Source organism: Pundamilia nyererei, unplaced genomic scaffold (genome assembly GCF_000239375.1).
Source record: "Pundamilia nyererei isolate P.nyererei 1_Seehausen unplaced genomic scaffold, PunNye1.0 scaffold00183, whole genome shotgun sequence".
In the NCBI taxonomy this organism is placed as follows: Eukaryota; Metazoa; Chordata; class Actinopteri; order Cichliformes; family Cichlidae; genus Pundamilia; species Pundamilia nyererei.
In genome coordinates, this window is record NW_005187584.1 from 805145 (window position 1) to 823363 (window position 18219).

General features: G+C 45.1%; 4 protein-coding genes across 4 annotated transcripts; 2 read left to right on the top strand and 2 right to left on the bottom strand.

Annotated features, from left to right (window-relative positions):
• Positions 1-115: 115 nt before the first annotated feature.
• On the bottom strand, positions 116-2527 carry LOC102192941 (kelch-like protein 23). Its single transcript, XM_005746794.1, has 3 exons — positions 1522-2527; positions 980-1391; positions 116-861 (listed from the first exon to the last, which is right to left on the bottom strand). The coding sequence occupies exons 1-3, from the start codon at positions 2489-2491 to the stop codon at positions 558-560; spliced, it is 1686 nt and encodes a 561-aa protein (XP_005746851.1). The 5' UTR covers positions 2492-2527; the 3' UTR covers positions 116-557.
• Positions 2528-2784: 257 nt separating this feature from the next.
• Positions 2785-4584, top strand: lsm7 (LSM7 homolog, U6 small nuclear RNA and mRNA degradation associated). Its single transcript, XM_005746795.1, has 4 exons — positions 2785-2843; positions 3100-3190; positions 3302-3373; positions 4121-4584. The coding sequence occupies exons 1-4, from the start codon at positions 2838-2840 to the stop codon at positions 4261-4263; spliced, it is 312 nt and encodes a 103-aa protein (XP_005746852.1). The 5' UTR covers positions 2785-2837; the 3' UTR covers positions 4264-4584.
• Positions 4585-6371: 1787 nt separating this feature from the next.
• tmprss9 (transmembrane serine protease 9) lies at positions 6372-13913 on the top strand. Its single transcript, XM_005746796.2, has 16 exons — positions 6372-6786; positions 7197-7415; positions 7536-7663; positions 7745-7812; positions 7891-8066; positions 8162-8206; positions 8798-8911; positions 9069-9234; positions 10303-10577; positions 10724-10866; positions 11486-11759; positions 11844-11957; positions 12043-12211; positions 12291-12556; positions 12898-13034; positions 13605-13913. Exons 2-16 carry the CDS (start codon positions 7274-7276, stop codon positions 13764-13766), a joined length of 2379 nt encoding a protein of 792 aa, XP_005746853.1. The 5' UTR covers positions 6372-6786; positions 7197-7273; the 3' UTR covers positions 13767-13913.
• A 561-nt stretch (positions 13914-14474) lies between these two features.
• On the bottom strand, positions 14475-16406 carry timm13 (translocase of inner mitochondrial membrane 13 homolog (yeast)). Its single transcript, XM_005746797.1, has 3 exons — positions 16094-16406; positions 15652-15720; positions 14475-15218 (listed from the first exon to the last, which is right to left on the bottom strand). The coding sequence occupies exons 1-3, from the start codon at positions 16211-16213 to the stop codon at positions 15120-15122; spliced, it is 288 nt and encodes a 95-aa protein (XP_005746854.1). The 5' UTR covers positions 16214-16406; the 3' UTR covers positions 14475-15119.
• Positions 16407-18219: the final 1813 nt, after the last annotated feature.

Here is an 18219-nt window from a genome sequence, read left to right on the forward strand (position 1 = left end):
AAAAAAAAGCACCGAAATAAAGCACCGAAATGTGCGCTGCTTTTCGGTCTGGTTACTACCGTTTATGTCAGAACCGGTGCCATCATGGCACCGGACACCGGTACCCATCCCTATTCTGGACTCTCCTTTTTCTTGGATGGTTGATATTTAAACGGATCTACCTTCACCATCACTGCTCTTTGCATGTCTCCCTCTTGTTCACACATATGTATTCTGCTTCTTCTGACTTTCAAACCTCTGCCTGCTTCCTGCTCTCCACAGAGCCTGGAACTCATCGTTAATGATCTCTGGGATCATCTTAACAGAGAATAGAATAAAAGAAGAGCTTTGCATGTCCTCCAAGAAGCCTGGAGAACTACTCCTGAAGACTACTTAAAGCTTGCCTGAGAGTTCAGCCCGTGCTGAAAAATTAAAGGTGGTCAGACCAAATATTGACTTTCCCTTCAGGTTTGCATGAGTTGCTGCACCCATTTCCCATTTTCCTGACCAAATATAAAGAAAGAGGGATGGCTCGAGAGATTTGCACAATTCCACATTCATTCAACCATCATAGAGCATCATGGGATCATTCTTACGGTGACACACCCTCTGAGGGGCACGGGACAGGGTATAGCATCATCTACCTCAATGCAGGTGTCTATGTAAGGGTCCAGCAGCACCATGTTCGGGAATGCTTTGTTACTCTTTCTCTCGCTGAGCAGGTATATCTGCCCAGTGACTGAGGAGCAGCCACAGAAGAACTTTTTCTTCAGACATTCCTCCTCCAGCTCCGTCCACTCATCTGTCTCCATGTCAAAACGAAGGGCTTGGCCTCCGAACAGGTAGAGGGCACTGTTGAGCTCCGTGGCAACCAGGTCGTATCTAAAGAAAAACATATTAATCTTTCCGTTTAATTGTCAGCTGATCATCCTGTATCATTTAATTTGAAAGCTCAAACTTCATAAGAATGTAAATCTGGCAGTGTCAGAAAGATACTCACCGTGGAAATGGAGAATAGGAGACCACATCCCACTGATCCTCCTTCGCCACATACCTCTGAATTCCACCATAAACCTCGCCATTTTCATCCAGCCCACACGCCACGTAGATACACGACCCCAGAGCAGCAGTGGCTGCCCTCTCTACGGCCCTGACCATGGGACTCACTGCCTCCCAACCCTCCTCTGACCCAAGGACCAGCCTTTCTACATCATCCACAAGACCTTCGTCCATACTTCCCCCCAGGACATACAGTACTGACTCGAGCCCTATGGAGCAGTGGCTGTGTCTGGACTTCTGCAGGGCTGGCCCGTCCACCCAGCGCTGGTTCCCACATTCGTAGATCCGGACCCAATCCACACTGAACCACAGAACATCCCGGAAGTAGCCACCTGTCACGACCACACTGTCTCCTAAATAAAAAGGAAATTTTAAAAAATCAGTGAAAATTGAATGTTCAATATTCATGTAAGATCATAAAAACGAGCACATGAAAAATCAGCACACATCTAACTTTTGCCAGTTTCATTATGCATCCATTACCCACTGCAGCCACGGAGTACTGTGTGAGGTTCTTCCTCTGCAGGGGCGCGCAGCTCTGCCATCTACCACTCATCGGGTGATACTGGAACAGCGCCTGTTCTTCCTGATCATGAGGACCGCCCAGCACGAACAGGGTCTCTCTGGCCCTGGTCCTCATCATTGACCTGCCCACTGACCAAGATGCTGGGAAATGTTCATTGAGCTTTATGATGAGCCTGGCTCTGGGGTCAGAGCTTTTCATTCTGGTCAAGAGTTCAGTGATGAAAGGCAAGGACAGAGACTCGGGCCTCACCAGCTCAATGAGCTCCAGGAAATATTCTTCTCGTTTAGGGTCAAATGACACCCAGCGCAGTATTGCCTCCAGAGCCAGATCGTCTTTATGGATGGTTAGGTCATCGCTGGCAAGTAGATCTGCTACTGACTCTTTTGAGAGTGACAGAAAATCCTCTTCAGCTGAAATAGCGGAGAAGTGAGTGAGCACCACTTGTCGTGCTGCGGCATAAAGCTGAGTGCAACCCAGCTGCCAGGCGTAGGCCATCATCCCCAAACAGTTGCTGAGGTGCAGCTCACGCTCCAGGAACTTACAGCACAGCAGCCTGGCTCGCTCTAGCTGCAAAAAGTCAGACGTCTCGAGGATGCCCGTAACATTTTCTCTGTCCAGAGACAGGCTGCATGTTGTGGTATATTCCATCAAGGTCCTGAAATGCTGCAGACTCACACCTTTAATCTCTACCTGCCTTTTGCTGCTCTCCAACCCACGGCCAAAGAACAGAGCCCTGAAGTAAGGGCTCTGCAGGGCCAGATGTTGACGGTTGACATAAAAAATCTCTCCTTCTACTTGTAGGCTAGCATCAGGTGTTATATCAGCCTCAGAGTCCTTCACCTGTGAAGCAGACTCATCCTCTTCTTCTGATACAAGCGTCAATTCAAAGCTCTGCAGTTTCAGCTCATGGTCACCTCTGTCAGCCATGTCACAACAAACAGCCACCCCTCCTCCTGTGTTCTGCTCGGATCCTCGTCCTCTGCTTTCCAACACACCAGCTGGTGCTATTAATAGACTTCCCCCCCTCGACTGACAGCAAAGGAAAAGGGGGTCAGTTCCAAAAGCAGATGCTGATGATAAAACTGTGAGTTATAATATAAAATATTATAATATAAAAACTAACTCACCCTATCATACCAGCCCCATTAAATTAGATCACGAAGAGTCAATAAAACCATTTTAAAAAGCAGTGACGTCATGTAAAGGCGCTCGGTGTTTTGATTGGTGGAACATTCTTGAGGTCGAAATTTCACTTCCGTGTCACGCAGCTAACATGGCGGTGAGTTCGTACATTCAAATACTTTTCTGCCTTTGCACCTTTAACGTTGTCGGATATGCTGTTAGCCCGTGAGTGTGTGTTTCAGCCGTAACCCGGGTTTAAATCAGCACGTTCAAAGTAATATAAGGTGTTTTTGTTGTATCACGTTAGCTAACACGGCTAGCCTAGCTAGCTGGGCTCATGCTCAGCTGGTGTTTGTGTGCGCGGCTAGCACACATGCGACTCACAAACGGCGTGTTTTGTTTTCTCTGCGCAGGATAAAGACAAAAAGAAAAAGGAGAGCATCTTCGACTTGTCCAAATACATCGATAAGCCGATTCGTGTAAAGTTTCAAGGAGGACGAGAAGGTAGGTGGATCAGTTATGATAACAAGCTAACAGTTAAGCAGCGCTGCGGGATTTGCTGTCCTTATGTCCAGCTAATGGAGACTTTACACCGTGTATTTGTTTCCTCCTCAGCCAGCGGTGTCCTTAAAGGATTTGACCCTCTGCTGAACCTGGTGCTGGACGGCACTATTGAGTATATGCGCGGTAAGTGTGCGCTTTAAAGTCAAGACCATGCGAGGGAAAAATGATTTACAGGAACAAAGAATGACACAAGACTGCGCCAGCACTGAAGTGTTTTGCGTTTCCTTTAACCTGAACCCAAACGAGTCATTTGCAACACTGAGGCAGTGCCCAGACTAACCTGAGTGTTTCTGTGATCACATCTACTGAAGGAGGACCCAGTAAAATAAAATAAGGCTACTGGTGATGGTGAAAGTATTCCGATGGTCCCACAACTGGGAAATGTTATTTAGTATACTGAGTGGAGCTGTGTGTTTCACCAAGCGTTGATCCTTAGCTCAGGGCCGACCACCAGCCTCAGTGTGAGCTATGACAGCTGTAGCTTTCACTCACACTGAGGAGTTTTCATGCTAAAGTCACGTCAGCGTGTGGGTGTAAGTGTGAGCCCAGCTGAGTTAAATTAAAGTTTTGTTGTTGTTTTTAACTTAAACTGAGCCTCATGTTATTGACTGTTTGAAATAGCTACTCAGCTCCTCTCCAGCAGGTGGGTGGAGCTCCTGCACCTGAGATATTAAGGCTAAACCTTCTCAGCGACACCACAGTGAAGTTAGGGGTGAAAAAACTGAAACTGAGTAGCTCATAGGAGTTACTTGAACACTGGTGGGGCTTACTGTTAAAGCCGTGTCTGTATTTAGACTGATCGTGCAGCATCGACTGCTGTCGTAGATAATATGACGCTTACTTGTGTGCTCCTGCAACTCCTGTGTTTAGATCCAGATGACCAGCTGAAGCTGACAGAAGACACCCGGCAGCTGGGGCTGGTGGTCTGCAGAGGAACCTCCGTAGTGCTGATCTGTCCTCAGGATGGCATGGAAGCCATACCAAACCCATTCATACAGCAGCAGGACGGCTAACGCACAAGCTCTCCCCTGCTAACTTACACGTACTTGTACACACTTGAATATTTCGTTGTTTCTTTTCCTTAGTTTTTATTTCGTTTTAACAATAACGGTGATCATTAATGGAGCCAAGACGATTTAGTTAAGCAGCAAAAAGACGTTTGAATGCACTTCACTTTTATTTCAGTCTGATGTGCAAATTTGTAAAGATTTGTGTTGTAAAGAGCCCATAAATGTGGGATGTGTAAACAGTACCATTTTCTTTTTATCCAGAATAAGTGAACTTTTTACTATTCTTTGTTGTTTTGATAAGAAAATAAAGTGAAAATGTAATTATGCTGACTTTTGGAAGTTTTGCTCTACTCTGCTGGCTGCACATCTTTGCCTTCAGAATTACATGAAGGTTGTGAAAACGACCACTTTGAATGTGAGTTAGATTCCTGAAAGTCGCTGTAGTTTAACAGCAGCATGACTCAGCTCAGATGTGGTTCCATTTTTATCTGAGTGTCACGGGTTCTCTGCCATTTCACACCTCGCACTTTCAGTTTTTAATCACTCGGTAAAACCAAGCAAAGACTCAGAGACACAGGCATGACTGCATCAGCAGTCTCGTGTTTATCCTTCCTAAAAACTCCTTTATTGAATTGAGTTCCTGCTTTATTTTTCTCCTTTCATCCAGACTTCTGTGGCTCGCTCCATACTTTTGGACCCACTGCTCGCTGTCCAGCTTAGCCAGCAAAAAAATACGTCAAATGCTTAACAATCCAACGCCAATTCCAAAAGAGTTGGCACGTTCTTTAAAATGTGCACAAAAACAATGCAATGATTTGCAAATTTCATAAATCTGTAATCTGTTTGTGTGTAGTTGTACGAAGCAGCTGTTGCCAGTTGAGGCCCAACATGATCGGCTGTGGAAGAAGCATCTTAGAGACAGTTTCGCAGAAATTGTGAAATATGCAAATTGTGATGAAAGTTTTAGAACTTAAAGACTCAATATGTCTACAGTGCAAGACATCAAAAGAGGCCAAAAATCAAAAACTTTAATAAGAACAGACATGTACCTGTTGTGGAAATCACTGCACAGAGTTCACTGTGTCATCCACAAATGCACATTAAAGACAAGAAGAAATCTGAAGAGAAGCCACGTGATCCAGAAACGTCCCGGCCTTCTCTGGCGGAAAACTGTGATGGAATTTAAATTCTTATTTGAAAACTTGGCCTAAAGACGAGAGGGTCCATCAGGCTTGTTGTCGGCACCAAGCTCAAAAGCCTCCATCCCTGCTGTCACGGGGGGGTCAGTGTCTGTGGACGTGGACTATGTGCTGAGAGGTATTTACAGGTTTTAGACCAACACATGCTCCCACCCAGTCGTGCCTTTTTTCAGGCAAGGCTTTGCATATTTCAGCAATACGATGCTGAAACACATGAATCTGTTACAGCAGCATGGCATCATAGTACACAGTGTGCTGATCGATGTGCAGTCCAGTTTCACCAGCTGCAAACATCTGGAGCACCATGAAATCACAAAAATACAACAAGGCCGGAGCTGATTTCTGTTTCAGCCCCCTGACTTCACAGCGAGTGGTCGTTGTACTTAAACACCACCTGGTTATGTTCAGTGATCCGTGTGAGCGGCCAGTTAACAGTGTGATGATGTCGGTCATGAACTTAAAGTTTTGAAAGGAATACTGGGAGTGTGTGTTGAGTGTGAGAAGATAAACTTCAAGCCTGTAAACACACCAACAAAGAGGCTGTTGCACCTTTGTGCTTTAGCAGGGCGGGGGAATAATCCCAGTTTGCACCTCGAGCTTTACAGCAGAACGTGTCCATTGTTTGTTAAAAGTTGACCCAGGTGCTTTGAAATGAGGGACAACTGTTCAAATAATTACAGAGTAGTTAAACTGTGTTTTCAGTTATGGAAACTATGAATAAAGCCTTAAATACACTTTAAACTTGTGCACCATTAACCTCGATGCAAGAGGTCAGTAAAGTGTCAGACTGGAGGCGCTGTGGGCCTTAATGGTTTGCCAGCTTGTTGTAAGTGCAGAACTTGCAGCCAGGAACAAAAAGGCCGAGTTAAAGGAGGCTCGGCCCCTCCTCCTCCTGTTGCTCAGTCACTGTGTCAGTGGAGCACTGACGATCTCTGGAGCGTTTCAAGCCATTTTCATCTCTGCTTTGTTCCAACTTGCTGTACTGAAGGATGCGTGTTTGATATTTACCCGGAGACTGTGGACAGCAGGTCAGCTGCAGGTCAGCTATGAGGTAACAGCAGAAACACCTGTGCACACCGGGGTGTAACCAAAGGGATCAACAAGCATGGAAGGAGGGTCTGCCAGAGATTTGTGAAGACTTAGCGACTTTCAAAGGCAAACAGAAAAAGGTGGGTTACCTGCGGGACGGGGGAAAGGCACGCCTCCTGGCCAAAGGAACAAATAGCGGACCTCTTGGTGTCCTCGCCCGGTCTTCAGTCTCCGTGTCTGTTCTTGCTGGAACTTCGGGATGTTGTAAATGTCAGTGCTGAGAGCAACAGATGAAGAGGTGAGTGAGTCTACCTCAGGACATAAAGCCTGCATTGTTTAAAGCTCCGCTGTGTGAGACGTACCTGAGACGCTGTGTGCAGTTTATCTGCAAAGATTTACGGACGTTTTCTTGTCTTTACTGTGACCTTTCCCCACATCTGATTTGTGATTGCCAAGCGACATGGCCTCCGTGGTTTATTTTACGCGCTCCTCAGGCTGCGCCGCCGGGCGGTAACTTTTCTTGTACTTTTGAATAGTTTGAGTATTTATGATCATTATTTCTTTACTGACAAACAGTTTGTGAGAACTAAAAGTGTCTTTAAATGTAACTCTGTGTGTGTGCGTGTGTAAAAGTGTCTGTTTAAAATCATGCTCCCAGTCTCATGTCACACTAACTGCAGTGACACGCAGCACGTTTATTTCACGCAGGCTTGAATCGTTCTGCCTGTGAGGCATTATGCTGCTGGAGACAGTCGACGGTGGCTTGTGACGGCTGTGAATCCAACATGGAAGCGCAGAAGGATGAAGGCCGAGGGCCGTGGTCATCTTCGCCTCCCGCTCCCTCCAGCTCTGTCTGCTACAGGAGCGGCCTCATACTCTTCCTCCTCTTCTTCCTTATTATTGGCATCTTTGTCGGCCTGGTTATAGGTGAGCCTGCACACGAATGTTGGGTGTAATGTTTTGTGACTCATTTATCAGACGTTTTTAAACCAGCACGAACCGTTTAATGCATCACTTACTGATAACTTCCTCCTGCTTAACCCGCAGCGTACCTTGTGCAGGAGCAGCATCATTTCATGGAGACAGTGGAGCTCAGAGGTCTGAAGTACGACGCTGCACTGCAGGATAAGAGCTCTGGTTTCTCCATAGTACTGTCCTCAGTTTTAAAGTCCAGGGTTAGTGCTGATTCACAACACAATGAGAGCGCAGGTCTTAATGTTAAAGGTGTTCAACTGTTACTGATTCTCACCTTTCAGATTAAAAACGTCTTCACCGCCTCACCCATAACACGTCACTTTGTCGATTGCAGCATTGTTGCCTATGGGTAAGCACGGGGTCATTTATTCAACACACAAACAGGATGTAAGATGGAACATTGCCAGTTTTCTTCTCGCCTTCCTAGTAACATTAACGCAGATGTGATGGCGACGCTCCGACTCGTCTTCAGGGTGTCCAAGATCCAGCAGTATTCAGAAAACTTTGTTCAGGACTTGCTGAGTGCAGGGCTCAGCTCATCGATGCACGGGAAACCGCTGGAGGTGCCGGAGTTTGGACAGATCGACGCTGTCATCCTGCTGGGTAGTAAAGCTGTCACCAGTCTGTGTGTTTCACCAGAGTCTTTACGTTTACTAGGAGTGACGAAGATCGTAACTATCACTCCTCCTTCTTTGTAGGAGCCAGTGGAAAGTCATTTTATGTTATTGGAGACAGTATGATAGGTAAGTTACACACTCGCACGCACAAAACCAAACACACAATTGTGCTGCAAATTTAACAGTAATGTGCTGGATGCCAGAAAATGACTGTAAAAGTACTTACAGGAAAGTAAAGTTACTGTAAAAATGTTTTATAGCAGTGGAAATGTCGTTTATCATTTACATCTTTATTTGTATAAGAAACGGATACATCAAACTCTTTATCTGACTTCCATAACCTCAAAACAGTATTTTCATTTCCTTTATTATTAGCCAAGCTAAACTCAAATGTTCACCTAATGATGTCACTTCCATCTGGAATGAATGGCTTTGCCGCACAGACATCCGTCCTCCTCCCAAACATCCATTCATTCATTATCCTGTTAAATCGTGTTCAACAAAGTCTCAGCTTTTCACGAGCCAAAACTCGGCCTTTGTGTTCTGAAACAGTCCATTTTTCAGCTCATCCAGCAGGTTTTCAATGTGCAAATTTATCTTTAGAAGTGAGAATTGTAACTTTAATAAGTCACCAGTTTTGCAAAAACTCTACTATGTATTGTTGTTGTTATTTATTCATTTATTTCATGCGTAGTGAAAGTATTTTTGGCTCTGCAGCCAGCTGTCCTGACAACACTTTCACCTGTGACAGCGGAGAATGTGTCACTAAAGTAAACCCAGAGTGCGACTTCGTCCCAGACTGCGCAGATGGATCTGATGAAGCTCGCTGTGGTGAATGACTCCTCAAACTACAGCAGACATACACAGTAGCTCCGTTACTCCTTCTGTTATTAACGAGTGTGCATCGTTACCACAGACCTGAGCAGAATATACTGGGACACATCTGCTTTTAATCACTTACACTAGTTTTTCTTCACCCAACCCACAGCCTGCGGTACGCGTCCTGCCACGGGGAGTCGGGTGGTGGGCGGTGAGGACGCACGGCGAGGGGAGCTGCCGTGGCAGGTCAGCCTGAGGTTCCATGGGCGGCACATCTGCGGAGCCACCATCGTCAATGAACGCTGGCTCGTCAGCGCAGCTCACTGCTTTGAGAGGTAGCTCTGATTTAAACCCGTTTAAAAACAGTCGTTTGAAAATTTTGGATGCTAATCAATACAATCATTAAGCTTTCGACCTTCACGTGCTCAATGCCATCGTTTGAGAGTATGGAGAGGTGAAATGTAGCTCACAGTTTACAGGTGCTTTACAGAAGCACAGCACCGACTTACTGTATACAGCACTGTAGTAGTTCTATGCTTTGCTCCTTGCGCGCTGTTTTGGAGGTAAATACTGTGCGTGGTTGTCCATGCTATTCATTTTAAAGCTTTAATTATAAATTGTTTTTCAAACACACGTCTACTAGTATTTGCCTCGTTGGTACATCATCATCGTCATAACCTTTATTTATAAAACAACCACAGCTGACACAAAGTGCTGTACATTTGAACTAAATAATACGATTACATAAGATATAAATAAAAGCAAAAATAAAATAATTAAATAAATAACTAATTTAATTACAAGAGAAACTAAGTCTCACTGAGGTCAAAAGCCAAAGAATAAAAATAGGTTTGAAGACATGTTTTGAAAGTGGACGGTGAAGCGGCCTCTCTAACTGCAAGGTCAGGTTATTTCATAATGTAGAAAAGGCCCCGCCCCCTGGAGCAGCTGGTGCGTGGGGATGAGGCTCAGAGAGGTAAGGCAGGGCAAGACTGATAAAGATACCCAGCAGTACACGAGTAATAAAGTTATCTACCAGTGCACCATTAAATAAATTTGCATATTACGTCATCATTAATTGTGATGTATATGTTTCTGGGTACTTTTACTTTAGCAATGTTTTGATCCTTAGGTTTTCCCACTATTACTTAAACAGGACTATGATGCTTCTTTCACCACTTTGCAAACAGTTACATAAAACACATTTCCTCATGTGCTGTCCTGCAATAAATCAGTATTAGGACACATCTGCACACGAGCCTGGAAATGATTTTCAGTTTTTTCTGTTTTTGATCAAATATTCTGTTCTGGCTTTTGAAAAAATGCTAGAAAAGTCCTTAAGAAACAACAATCCCATTTCATGAATATACACCATCATTTATGATTGCCTCCTCTGGTTTTAGGGTCAATAACCCCAAAGAATGGACAGCCCTGGTTGGGGCGACGCTGGTGAGCGGTGAGGAGCCAGAGTCCAGAACGATTAACATCAAGTCCATAACTGTGTCTCCAGACTACAACCCCATGACCACGGACAATGATGTAACTGTGCTGGAGCTGGAGACGCCTCTCGCGTTCAGCTCTTACGTGCAGCCTGTCTGCATACCCTCCCCATCTCATGTTTTTGCACCTGGTCAGAGCTGCATTGTGTCCGGTTGGGGTGCCGTACACCAGTTTAGCTGTGAGTCTGCAGGAATGCACACAAAACGCAGACGAGTCATTTAGAAAAGAAAATCCTAAAAACTTGTTCTTGAAAGCTGTCGTCTTGTCATTTAAGGTGAAATATGACAAGTGGGAGTAATCAGTGTGTCGTGTGTTCTTCTGCAGTCACGCTGCCCTCCACGCTGCAGAAAGCTGTGGTCAAAGTCATTGACTCCAAGGTGTGCAATAAGTCATCTGTGTACAGAGGAGCGATCACTCCAAACATGATGTGTGCTGGATTCCTGCAGGGCAAGGTGGACTCGTGTCAGGTCAGTGGTGAAAACGGTTCACATGCAGTGGGGCATGTCTATACCTATGACCTATGACCTATGAAGGTCTGAGGATCGCTAAAAATATTCACACCGTTCTCACCTTAAAAACGGAGACTCTGAGCCATCTGTTCATCTCAGCATAACCGTGTGCTGTTGATTATACCGTGAGAGGCTCAGTCTGAAAGAAATCCACTTCAAAATATCTGATGTTGCATAAATGATCGAACACGTTTTGGAAATTTTATCTCTCTGTACGTAAAATGTTACTTCTTTGGACCAAAATATGAACTTTAAGAATGTGTAAAATGCACTTATTACATAATTGTTTCAACATTTAAAGCAATAGCTGTGAATTCCAGCAGCTGATATTTGACAGTCGTACATGTCGTGCCCCTTCTGTCGTGTCGTCTCCCTGATAAAGACAACATGCTCTGAGACATATCTCCCAGTAGCTCCGTGACTTTCAAGGTTCAGAGCTGATGCTTAAAATCGTGGTGATGAGCCTAATGATGCTAATCCTGACCAACCAGGACGGATTACCTGATGCTGAATAGTTGAAAGTTACCAAAAATGACACTTTTCAGAGTATCTGTCAGCTCATGTGTGTCATGTGCAGGGGGACTCCGGAGGACCTCTGGTGTGCGAGGGGGCCCCGGGAAGATTCTTCCTGGCCGGGATAGTGAGCTGGGGTGTGGGCTGCGCTCAGGTCAACAGACCTGGGGTTTATTCCCGCGTTACCAGGCTCCGTAACTGGATTCTAAGCCAGACTGATCCCACCTCGGTTCATGATTATGGCCAGCATGTTCCCACAGTGACAGAGTTTAATACCCCACCAGCACTCGGGACCTCAGCTGATAACGTGTCGTCTGCAGCAGTGCTACCACTGTCTGGTAATGTCAGCCTGAAAGCTCCTTAATCTTAAGAGCTTTATCGGTTACTGAGATTCATTTATTTAATGAATGTGTTTTTTCCAGCCTTGAATTGCAGTGGAAACTTTGAGTGTAGCTCCACTTCCTGCATCAGCAAGGTCAACCCGGAGTGTGACAGAGCCGCAGACTGTCCCAATGGGGCTGATGAAAGAAACTGTGGTAAACTTAAAATGCATGAAGCACGGAGCATGAGGGACTTACGGGTCATTCTTCTTAACTGCGTTTTGGTTTTTGGTTTTTTAAGACTGCGGCGTGCGCCCTGCGCTGGGCTCCCATAGGATCGTGGGTGGAGTCACAGCTCGGAGGGGAGAGTGGCCTTGGATCGGGAGTCTTCAGTACCAGAGGCTTCACAGATGCGGTGCCACGCTCATTCACAATAGGTGGTTGCTGACTGCAGCGCACTGCTTCAAAAGGTATTTCATACATTTATATCAAAACTCGTTTCACTGAAAGCTCAGGAGTGATTCTAATATTAATAACTTACATCTAAAGTGACTCTACTCCCAATAACTGGGCCGTGAGCCTGGGATCTGTGCTGCGATCGGGGGTAGGAGCCCTGGTCGTTCCCATCCAGAGGGTAATCATCCACCCGGCCTTTAATGGCACCAACATGGACCACGATGTGGCTTTGCTGGAGCTGGCCGTCCCAGCCCCGATGTCTTACACCATCCAGTCTGTCTGTCTTCCATCACCAGTACACCGCTTCTTAAAGAGCGCAGAGTGCTACATCACAGGGTGGGGATCCATGAGAGAGGGAGGTGAGAGATGAACCCACGAAACTAAACGTCCTGCATTTAGAGGTCACACAGGAAAAGAATGAAATGTCTTTACTAAGAAATAAAGGCAGGAGAGCCCGAGAGGTGAGATCATTTTCACGTTATTGACGTGACTCAGCCTTCAGAGGTAGAAAAGCAGGAATAGCTCCGTGATCCGTGGCCTGTTCGGCCTTTCACGAGTGAATGTGATATGACTGCAGCCTTTATCAGCTTAGCGTCTGCCTTATCTGCCTCTGAATGGAATTTTGTTTCCACAGCAACAAAAACACTGGTGCTCAGGTGTTGCGATCACACCTGTTCTGTGTGCAATGCTCTTTCCTCAGGTTCATTGACCAACCTGCTACAGAAAGCTGCTGTGAACATCATTGACCAGACGGACTGTCAGCAATCATACGGTAGCGTTCTGACTTCAAACATGATGTGTGCGGGATTCATGGCGGGAGGTCGGGACACCTGCTTGGTAAGATGTTCACACAGACTTCTGCACTTCCTGTCTCACAATCGTTAAAAAGTTCCTAACCTGCAGACTTTTAACATCAGGCTGGTGCACTGCATGCAGTGCTCGGAGGCTGGAGGAAGTATGACTGTGGTGTCTTTACAGTGAATGGTTAACCAGGCCGGAGCAAAGTCAACCTTGATCTCCCCCCTTACAGGCTTCTCTGGTTCACCTTTGGAAAAAGGCTGACGAATAAATTAAGGTTTAAAGACAAGAATCAGATGTAAGAGAAAAAACTCCAAAAAGAATAAATCTAGAAAATGTGACCTGATAGAAAATGTACGCTGTCTTCCTCAGCGAAGGCAGGCCACCCCGCTGCACCCTCTCCATAATCGTCTTATGTAACGAAACCCTCACGCATTCCTGTTTCGGTCAGAGCACCGAGCTCAGCTGCAGACTGACTGACATTTACTCCCCTGCTGCCATACTCATCTTCAGTCTGCTCTATAAATGTGTATTTATAGAGCACATTTATATAGAATTTAAAGTTATTTAAATTCCAAATGAAACTGTTGATGTGTTTTGATATTGCAGGGAGACTCTGGAGGGCCGCTGACGTGTCGTCAGCCCTCCGGTCAGTGGTTTATCGCTGGAGTAACCAGCTGGGGACACGGATGCGGCCGAGTCGGTTTCCCGGGAGTTTACACTCGTGTGACGTCTATCAGGAGCTGGATATCCACATACCTTCCCTTCTGATGAAGGAAGAACTGTGTCTGCAGAGAACTGAGGTCATGCTAAACAGCCACACACAAACACTGTGTACACAGCCCTGACCTTTGTGACCCTCCGGTCACGGGTGCTGGCGGTAGTGCTGTGCTTTACCTGAACTGAGGAAACAATCCTGATCTGTGCCTTAAACATTCATTCACGGATCATTTGGAGTATTTATTAGTTATTTATTGTCATGGATGGTAAACACACAGCACGTGGCTTTGTGTATTTTGTGTGGACAATATGGGATTCATTTATGGGTAAATGTAAGCGTATTGTGATCTTTTACTGCAACGTGGATTTGTGGGGAAAGTCTACTCTGTACAAAGTCAGTGACGTGGGACTCGGTGTCGTTCTGTTGGTGGATATTTTTGATCAGAAACGAGAGAACACCTGATTGATTAATTTATTATTTTTTCTTGGGGGGGAAAAAAAAAAATCACTGATTGCAAATGATGTTCACAGCTTTTCTGGCTCCTCACACAAACTCAGGAGGTTCCCAGACATCCAACAAACCGCACACACACGAAGCTGAGAAAGGTGCAGTACCCCGTCAGGGCGAGGGAGACCCCGCTGGAACAAACCCACTACTGTGGAGGGCAGCAGATAGAGTGACAACCAGAAAACACGTCAGACAAAACAGTGTTGTTCTCCAGGCGTACTTTGATATAGGTCTGTTTGGAGGCTTGGAAATGTCAAATTCATGCTGGTGAAAACACCAAAGCGCTTCAATTCTTCCTGATGATTTTTAAGCACTTTTTTCCTTTAAGGCTCCAGGAAATATTTAATCTCTAAGCACAATCACCCGGCAAAGAATGTGAAGCAGTGTTTAAAGGAGAGTCTGCAGTGACTGGGAGACGTTTACTGTTATTGGTATTACAGGCAGAAGCATTCGATGGGCAGGGAGATGAGTCACAGGAAGTAAGCTGGGCCTATTGAGCCAAACTGCACCTGGAGTCCTTATAGCAGCACAGCAGGCTCCGCCTCCTGCCACAGCATCAGCAAACACTTTAAAACCCATTCACACCTAAGCAGGTAATTTAGTGTTTCCAATCAGCATGGCAAGAACCCGCAGAAGATGACTGATTATATTTCTAACGTAAAACACACAATCGATTTAACATTGGTAGTGAACTGTTCCTCAGAGCAAAATAAAAACTGTCCACAGAGACACCGTTATGGCTGCAGTCCACAGGCTGTGCTCTGCCTGTCAGAGGTACTGTGACAGATGTTGCGCCGCTGCGTGACAAAGTCGTGCACGGCGCGGGCCCTCCTGCAGAGCACTGCATCGGCCCTCGCTGTGTGCAGCAGCCTGAAGAAGGGAAAGATGAAGAGAGTTCACATGCGAGCTCTTTCTCGCTGCAGTCTGGAGTTGTATGTTCGGGACACGGTGTTCCAGGCGTCCATATAGCGGTCCATACACATGGCGATACACTTCTGTTAGGGACAAAGCAAAAAGAGTCCAGAGAAATAAACCACTCGTGGTCTACAAAGACTTTAACCGACTTAAAACTGTGATTAATACCAAAAAATGTTTATATATATATATATGCATGCTAGGAGCATTTCTGCAGAGAGATAGACCAACGCAGATCAACTCTAACCTGGAAACGAGACACTGATGAAGACTCAGGAGTGGATACATGTTGGTCCACCTTATCCTACGATAAACCTGATATATTATTCTACAAGATGATGCAGTACCTCAGCAGCACCTTATGTTTTTGCGCATGCCCCACTCAAAAGCACCTGTCAGGTAAGCCTTAGAGCCCTGCAGCACTTTTGTTATGCCCTCCTGCTTTCTTAAAACGTGATCACTTCTTTGCTCTGGGCAGCAGGGCATCACTGAAGCGACTCAGCCAGTGCATACCTGCTCAGAGTTGTCCAGTGTGCTTCCAGGCTTGCCTATGCACTTCTTGAAGCATTTATCGGTCATTCTCTGAAATAGAAACAGTGTTTTATTAGCATTTACTACTCTGACAGCAGCAGCGCAGAATATTTGCATGACTTTTAAAAAACCCAGATGTATTAAAAGACCCTCCAACGTTGTGGCTCAAAAGGATCTTTTTGTGTCGGCAGCATTTCAGTGCTGGCTCGTGTGTTTATATGAGCCATGTATTTACATGCTGCCAGGATCCATCAACCTTATGGAAGTTATTGCGGGCTAAAAAATAAAACAGTCTTACACACAGAACGAAAAACGAAGCTACTGTAAAGCTGTGTAGCTCTGACCCGTGAGGATAAAAGCACTCAGCACTTCTTTGAGCCTCAATGTGCGCTTGCTAGCTTAGCAGCCGTGTTCATTGATCTACCTGCAGCAGCTCCTGAGCGTTAGCCACCGCGATCTGGACCTTGACCTGCTCCATGATGGTACCGGTGTCCATTTTCCCGCCGGACCCTCCTGCTGAGAAGTCTGAACCAAAGCCGTCCATTTCCGCCTCAGTCGTGTTCTTCAAACTCACCTTTGCGGAGCTTCTTCCAATACACGTGCAAACAGCCGCTGCTAGCCTTAGCCGGCGTTAGTTTCCGTTGCCCTTGACAGAAGCTGTGCCTGTTGCGTCATTTCCGTGTAAGCCACTCGGTTTCATGGGAAATGTAGTTTTTCCCCCCAACACAAGCTGTACTGCTACGAGTAGCATTTCTCCTACAGATCAGTACTACTATTTACATTTGAACATTTAAAAACGGTGTTTTTGTGGGACCATGTGGGACATGTTGGCAATACAGGGAGGTACTGTGCGGGTTTGCATGTAAAGGCCAAATAAATGGCATTTAAAAGCAACTGTCTTGCTAAGTAAATAAAATAAGGATGAAGCGGATCTGAACTTTATGTCATGTTATTTCTCCTGTCTGTTAATCATCATTAGATTTCATCATCTATGCAATGTTTACTGAGCCAACGTTAGCATTTTTCTAGCCAATTAAGAGACACGTGTAGTGTCACTTTACGCCACATTTTTCCTTGTGTGAAACTAATGAAATTATCCAGAAGGAAAAAAAAAACGATATAAACTGCGGCTAAATTTTCTGTTGGATAATTTGATTCAAAATCTGCAAAGCGTGTAACGTTTAGGTGGCTTTCTCCCCCTATTGGTTTCAGAGTTAGCGCATTAGAGTGTTGGGCATAAAAATCCAGACTTTAACGCAGACTTTACCGAAAAGCACCACTGAACGACACAGGAAATCGTTCCTGCCTGTGGCCATCTCCCTGTACAACGCATCCACTTAACACACTGTTTGCTGCTACAACTACACATGTTTCTTTTCCAGCTATTTATTTATGAGTGACTTATATACATACATACATACATACGTGCGTGCGTGCGTGCGTGTGTGTGTGTGTGTGTATATATTGTACTATTCTTAGTTAGTGTGTCTGTCTTGTCTTAATGTTGGTTTATAATGGAGCACTGTAACAAAAAAAATTTCCCCCAGGGATCAATAAAGTATTCTGATCCTGATCCCGCAGAGCCGGTCAAAGTGCGGCACATTGTCTCAATATGCGTGACAGGAGCGCAAAGGGTAAAAAATGCGGTGCAGTCCAACATGAAGAAGGGCATCTGGTCACCCCTACGATTAGCACGTGATCCACCTTAACAAAAGTGCTTTTGTTTGCCACACGGTGGAGCTGTTCTCCGCTAAATACTCCCTCGAGTTTGACTAAGTTCAGTTAGTGTGCTGTAAACAGTTACATGTGTCGACACATGTTTGTGACTGTTCATGAAGCAGATGCTCTTTGTGCAGATCAACACCATGTGAGCTCAACTTTCCTGTCACTGCACATAATAAGACTTTAATCTGTAACGAGGCTGATTTTCCTCTACTGAAATTAATTTTGTATTCATTTATTTTCCACCCATAAGTCATAATTTTTATTTATTTTATTATTAACTAAAAATAATAATATAAAATATTTAATGCACCCCTTAAATTTAGATTGTGAGATTTATTTAAAATAGTTACACACGGACATCCTTTGAAAGGAGCAGTCACTCTTTAAATTGTAGTCCGAGCACAAGTTTTCCTGATTCTCTGTGTGTTACTTTGATCAGGATACACTTTATCCTTCTAATGACTAAACTGCATTTCTCTTCCATCTATGGATGGGCTGTCACTCTAAAAGGAGGGACAATTCTGTCAAATCTACTTGTTTAAAGATAACATCATTTTCAATAAATGTTAGGACTAAACATGTCAGCTGTCCTTGATAAGCGGGTCATGAGCCAAAACATTTACTGCAGGCTAAAATAAATGAAAAGCCAGAGTCGCCTACAGGAATAGAAAGTCAGAAGAAGCTCTGTGCTGTTTGCGTTGGGGCCCAGGGTTAAGGATGGCCTCTCCAAGGACCCCCAGCTTTATGTTTCAGACTCGATGACCTCACTAAGAAGACCACCTGCCTTGAGCGAACAAATAAGTGGTACAGTGTAGGCAACAATGG

What these genes read in the sequence shown, in the direction of transcription:
- tmprss9 (XM_005746796.2), top strand. Translation starts at nt 7,274, where the DNA reads ATGGAAGCGCAGAAGGATGAAGGCCGAGGGCCGTGGTCATCTTCGCCT. An exon ending in GCAAGGTGGACTCGTGTCAG is followed by an intron (nt 10,867 to 11,485) that starts GTCAGTGGTGAA and finishes TGTCATGTGCAG; the next exon opens with GGGGACTCCGGAGGACCTCT. An exon ending in GAGGTCGGGACACCTGCTTG is followed by an intron (nt 13,035 to 13,604) that starts GTAAGATGTTCA and finishes TTGATATTGCAG; the next exon opens with GGAGACTCTGGAGGGCCGCT.
- timm13 (XM_005746797.1), bottom strand. Translation starts at nt 16,213, where the DNA reads ATGGACGGCTTTGGTTCAGACTTCTCAGCAGGAGGGTCCGGCGGGAAA. An exon ending in ACGCTCAGGAGCTGCTGCAG is followed by an intron (nt 15,721 to 16,093) that starts GTAGATCAATGA and finishes TTTCTATTTCAG; the next exon opens with AGAATGACCGATAAATGCTT. An exon ending in CACTGGACAACTCTGAGCAG is followed by an intron (nt 15,219 to 15,651) that starts GTATGCACTGGC and finishes TGTCCCTAACAG; the next exon opens with AAGTGTATCGCCATGTGTAT.
- LOC102192941 (XM_005746794.1), bottom strand. Translation starts at nt 2,491, where the DNA reads ATGGCTGACAGAGGTGACCATGAGCTGAAACTGCAGAGCTTTGAATTG. An exon ending in GTACTCCGTGGCTGCAGTGG is followed by an intron (nt 1,392 to 1,521) that starts GTAATGGATGCA and finishes CTTTTTATTTAG; the next exon opens with GAGACAGTGTGGTCGTGACA. An exon ending in TCCTATTCTCCATTTCCACG is followed by an intron (nt 862 to 979) that starts GTGAGTATCTTT and finishes GTTTTTCTTTAG; the next exon opens with ATACGACCTGGTTGCCACGG.
- lsm7 (XM_005746795.1), top strand. An exon ending in GTTTCAAGGAGGACGAGAAG is followed by an intron (nt 3,191 to 3,301) that starts GTAGGTGGATCA and finishes TTTCCTCCTCAG; the next exon opens with CCAGCGGTGTCCTTAAAGGA. An exon ending in CACTATTGAGTATATGCGCG is followed by an intron (nt 3,374 to 4,120) that starts GTAAGTGTGCGC and finishes TCCTGTGTTTAG; the next exon opens with ATCCAGATGACCAGCTGAAG.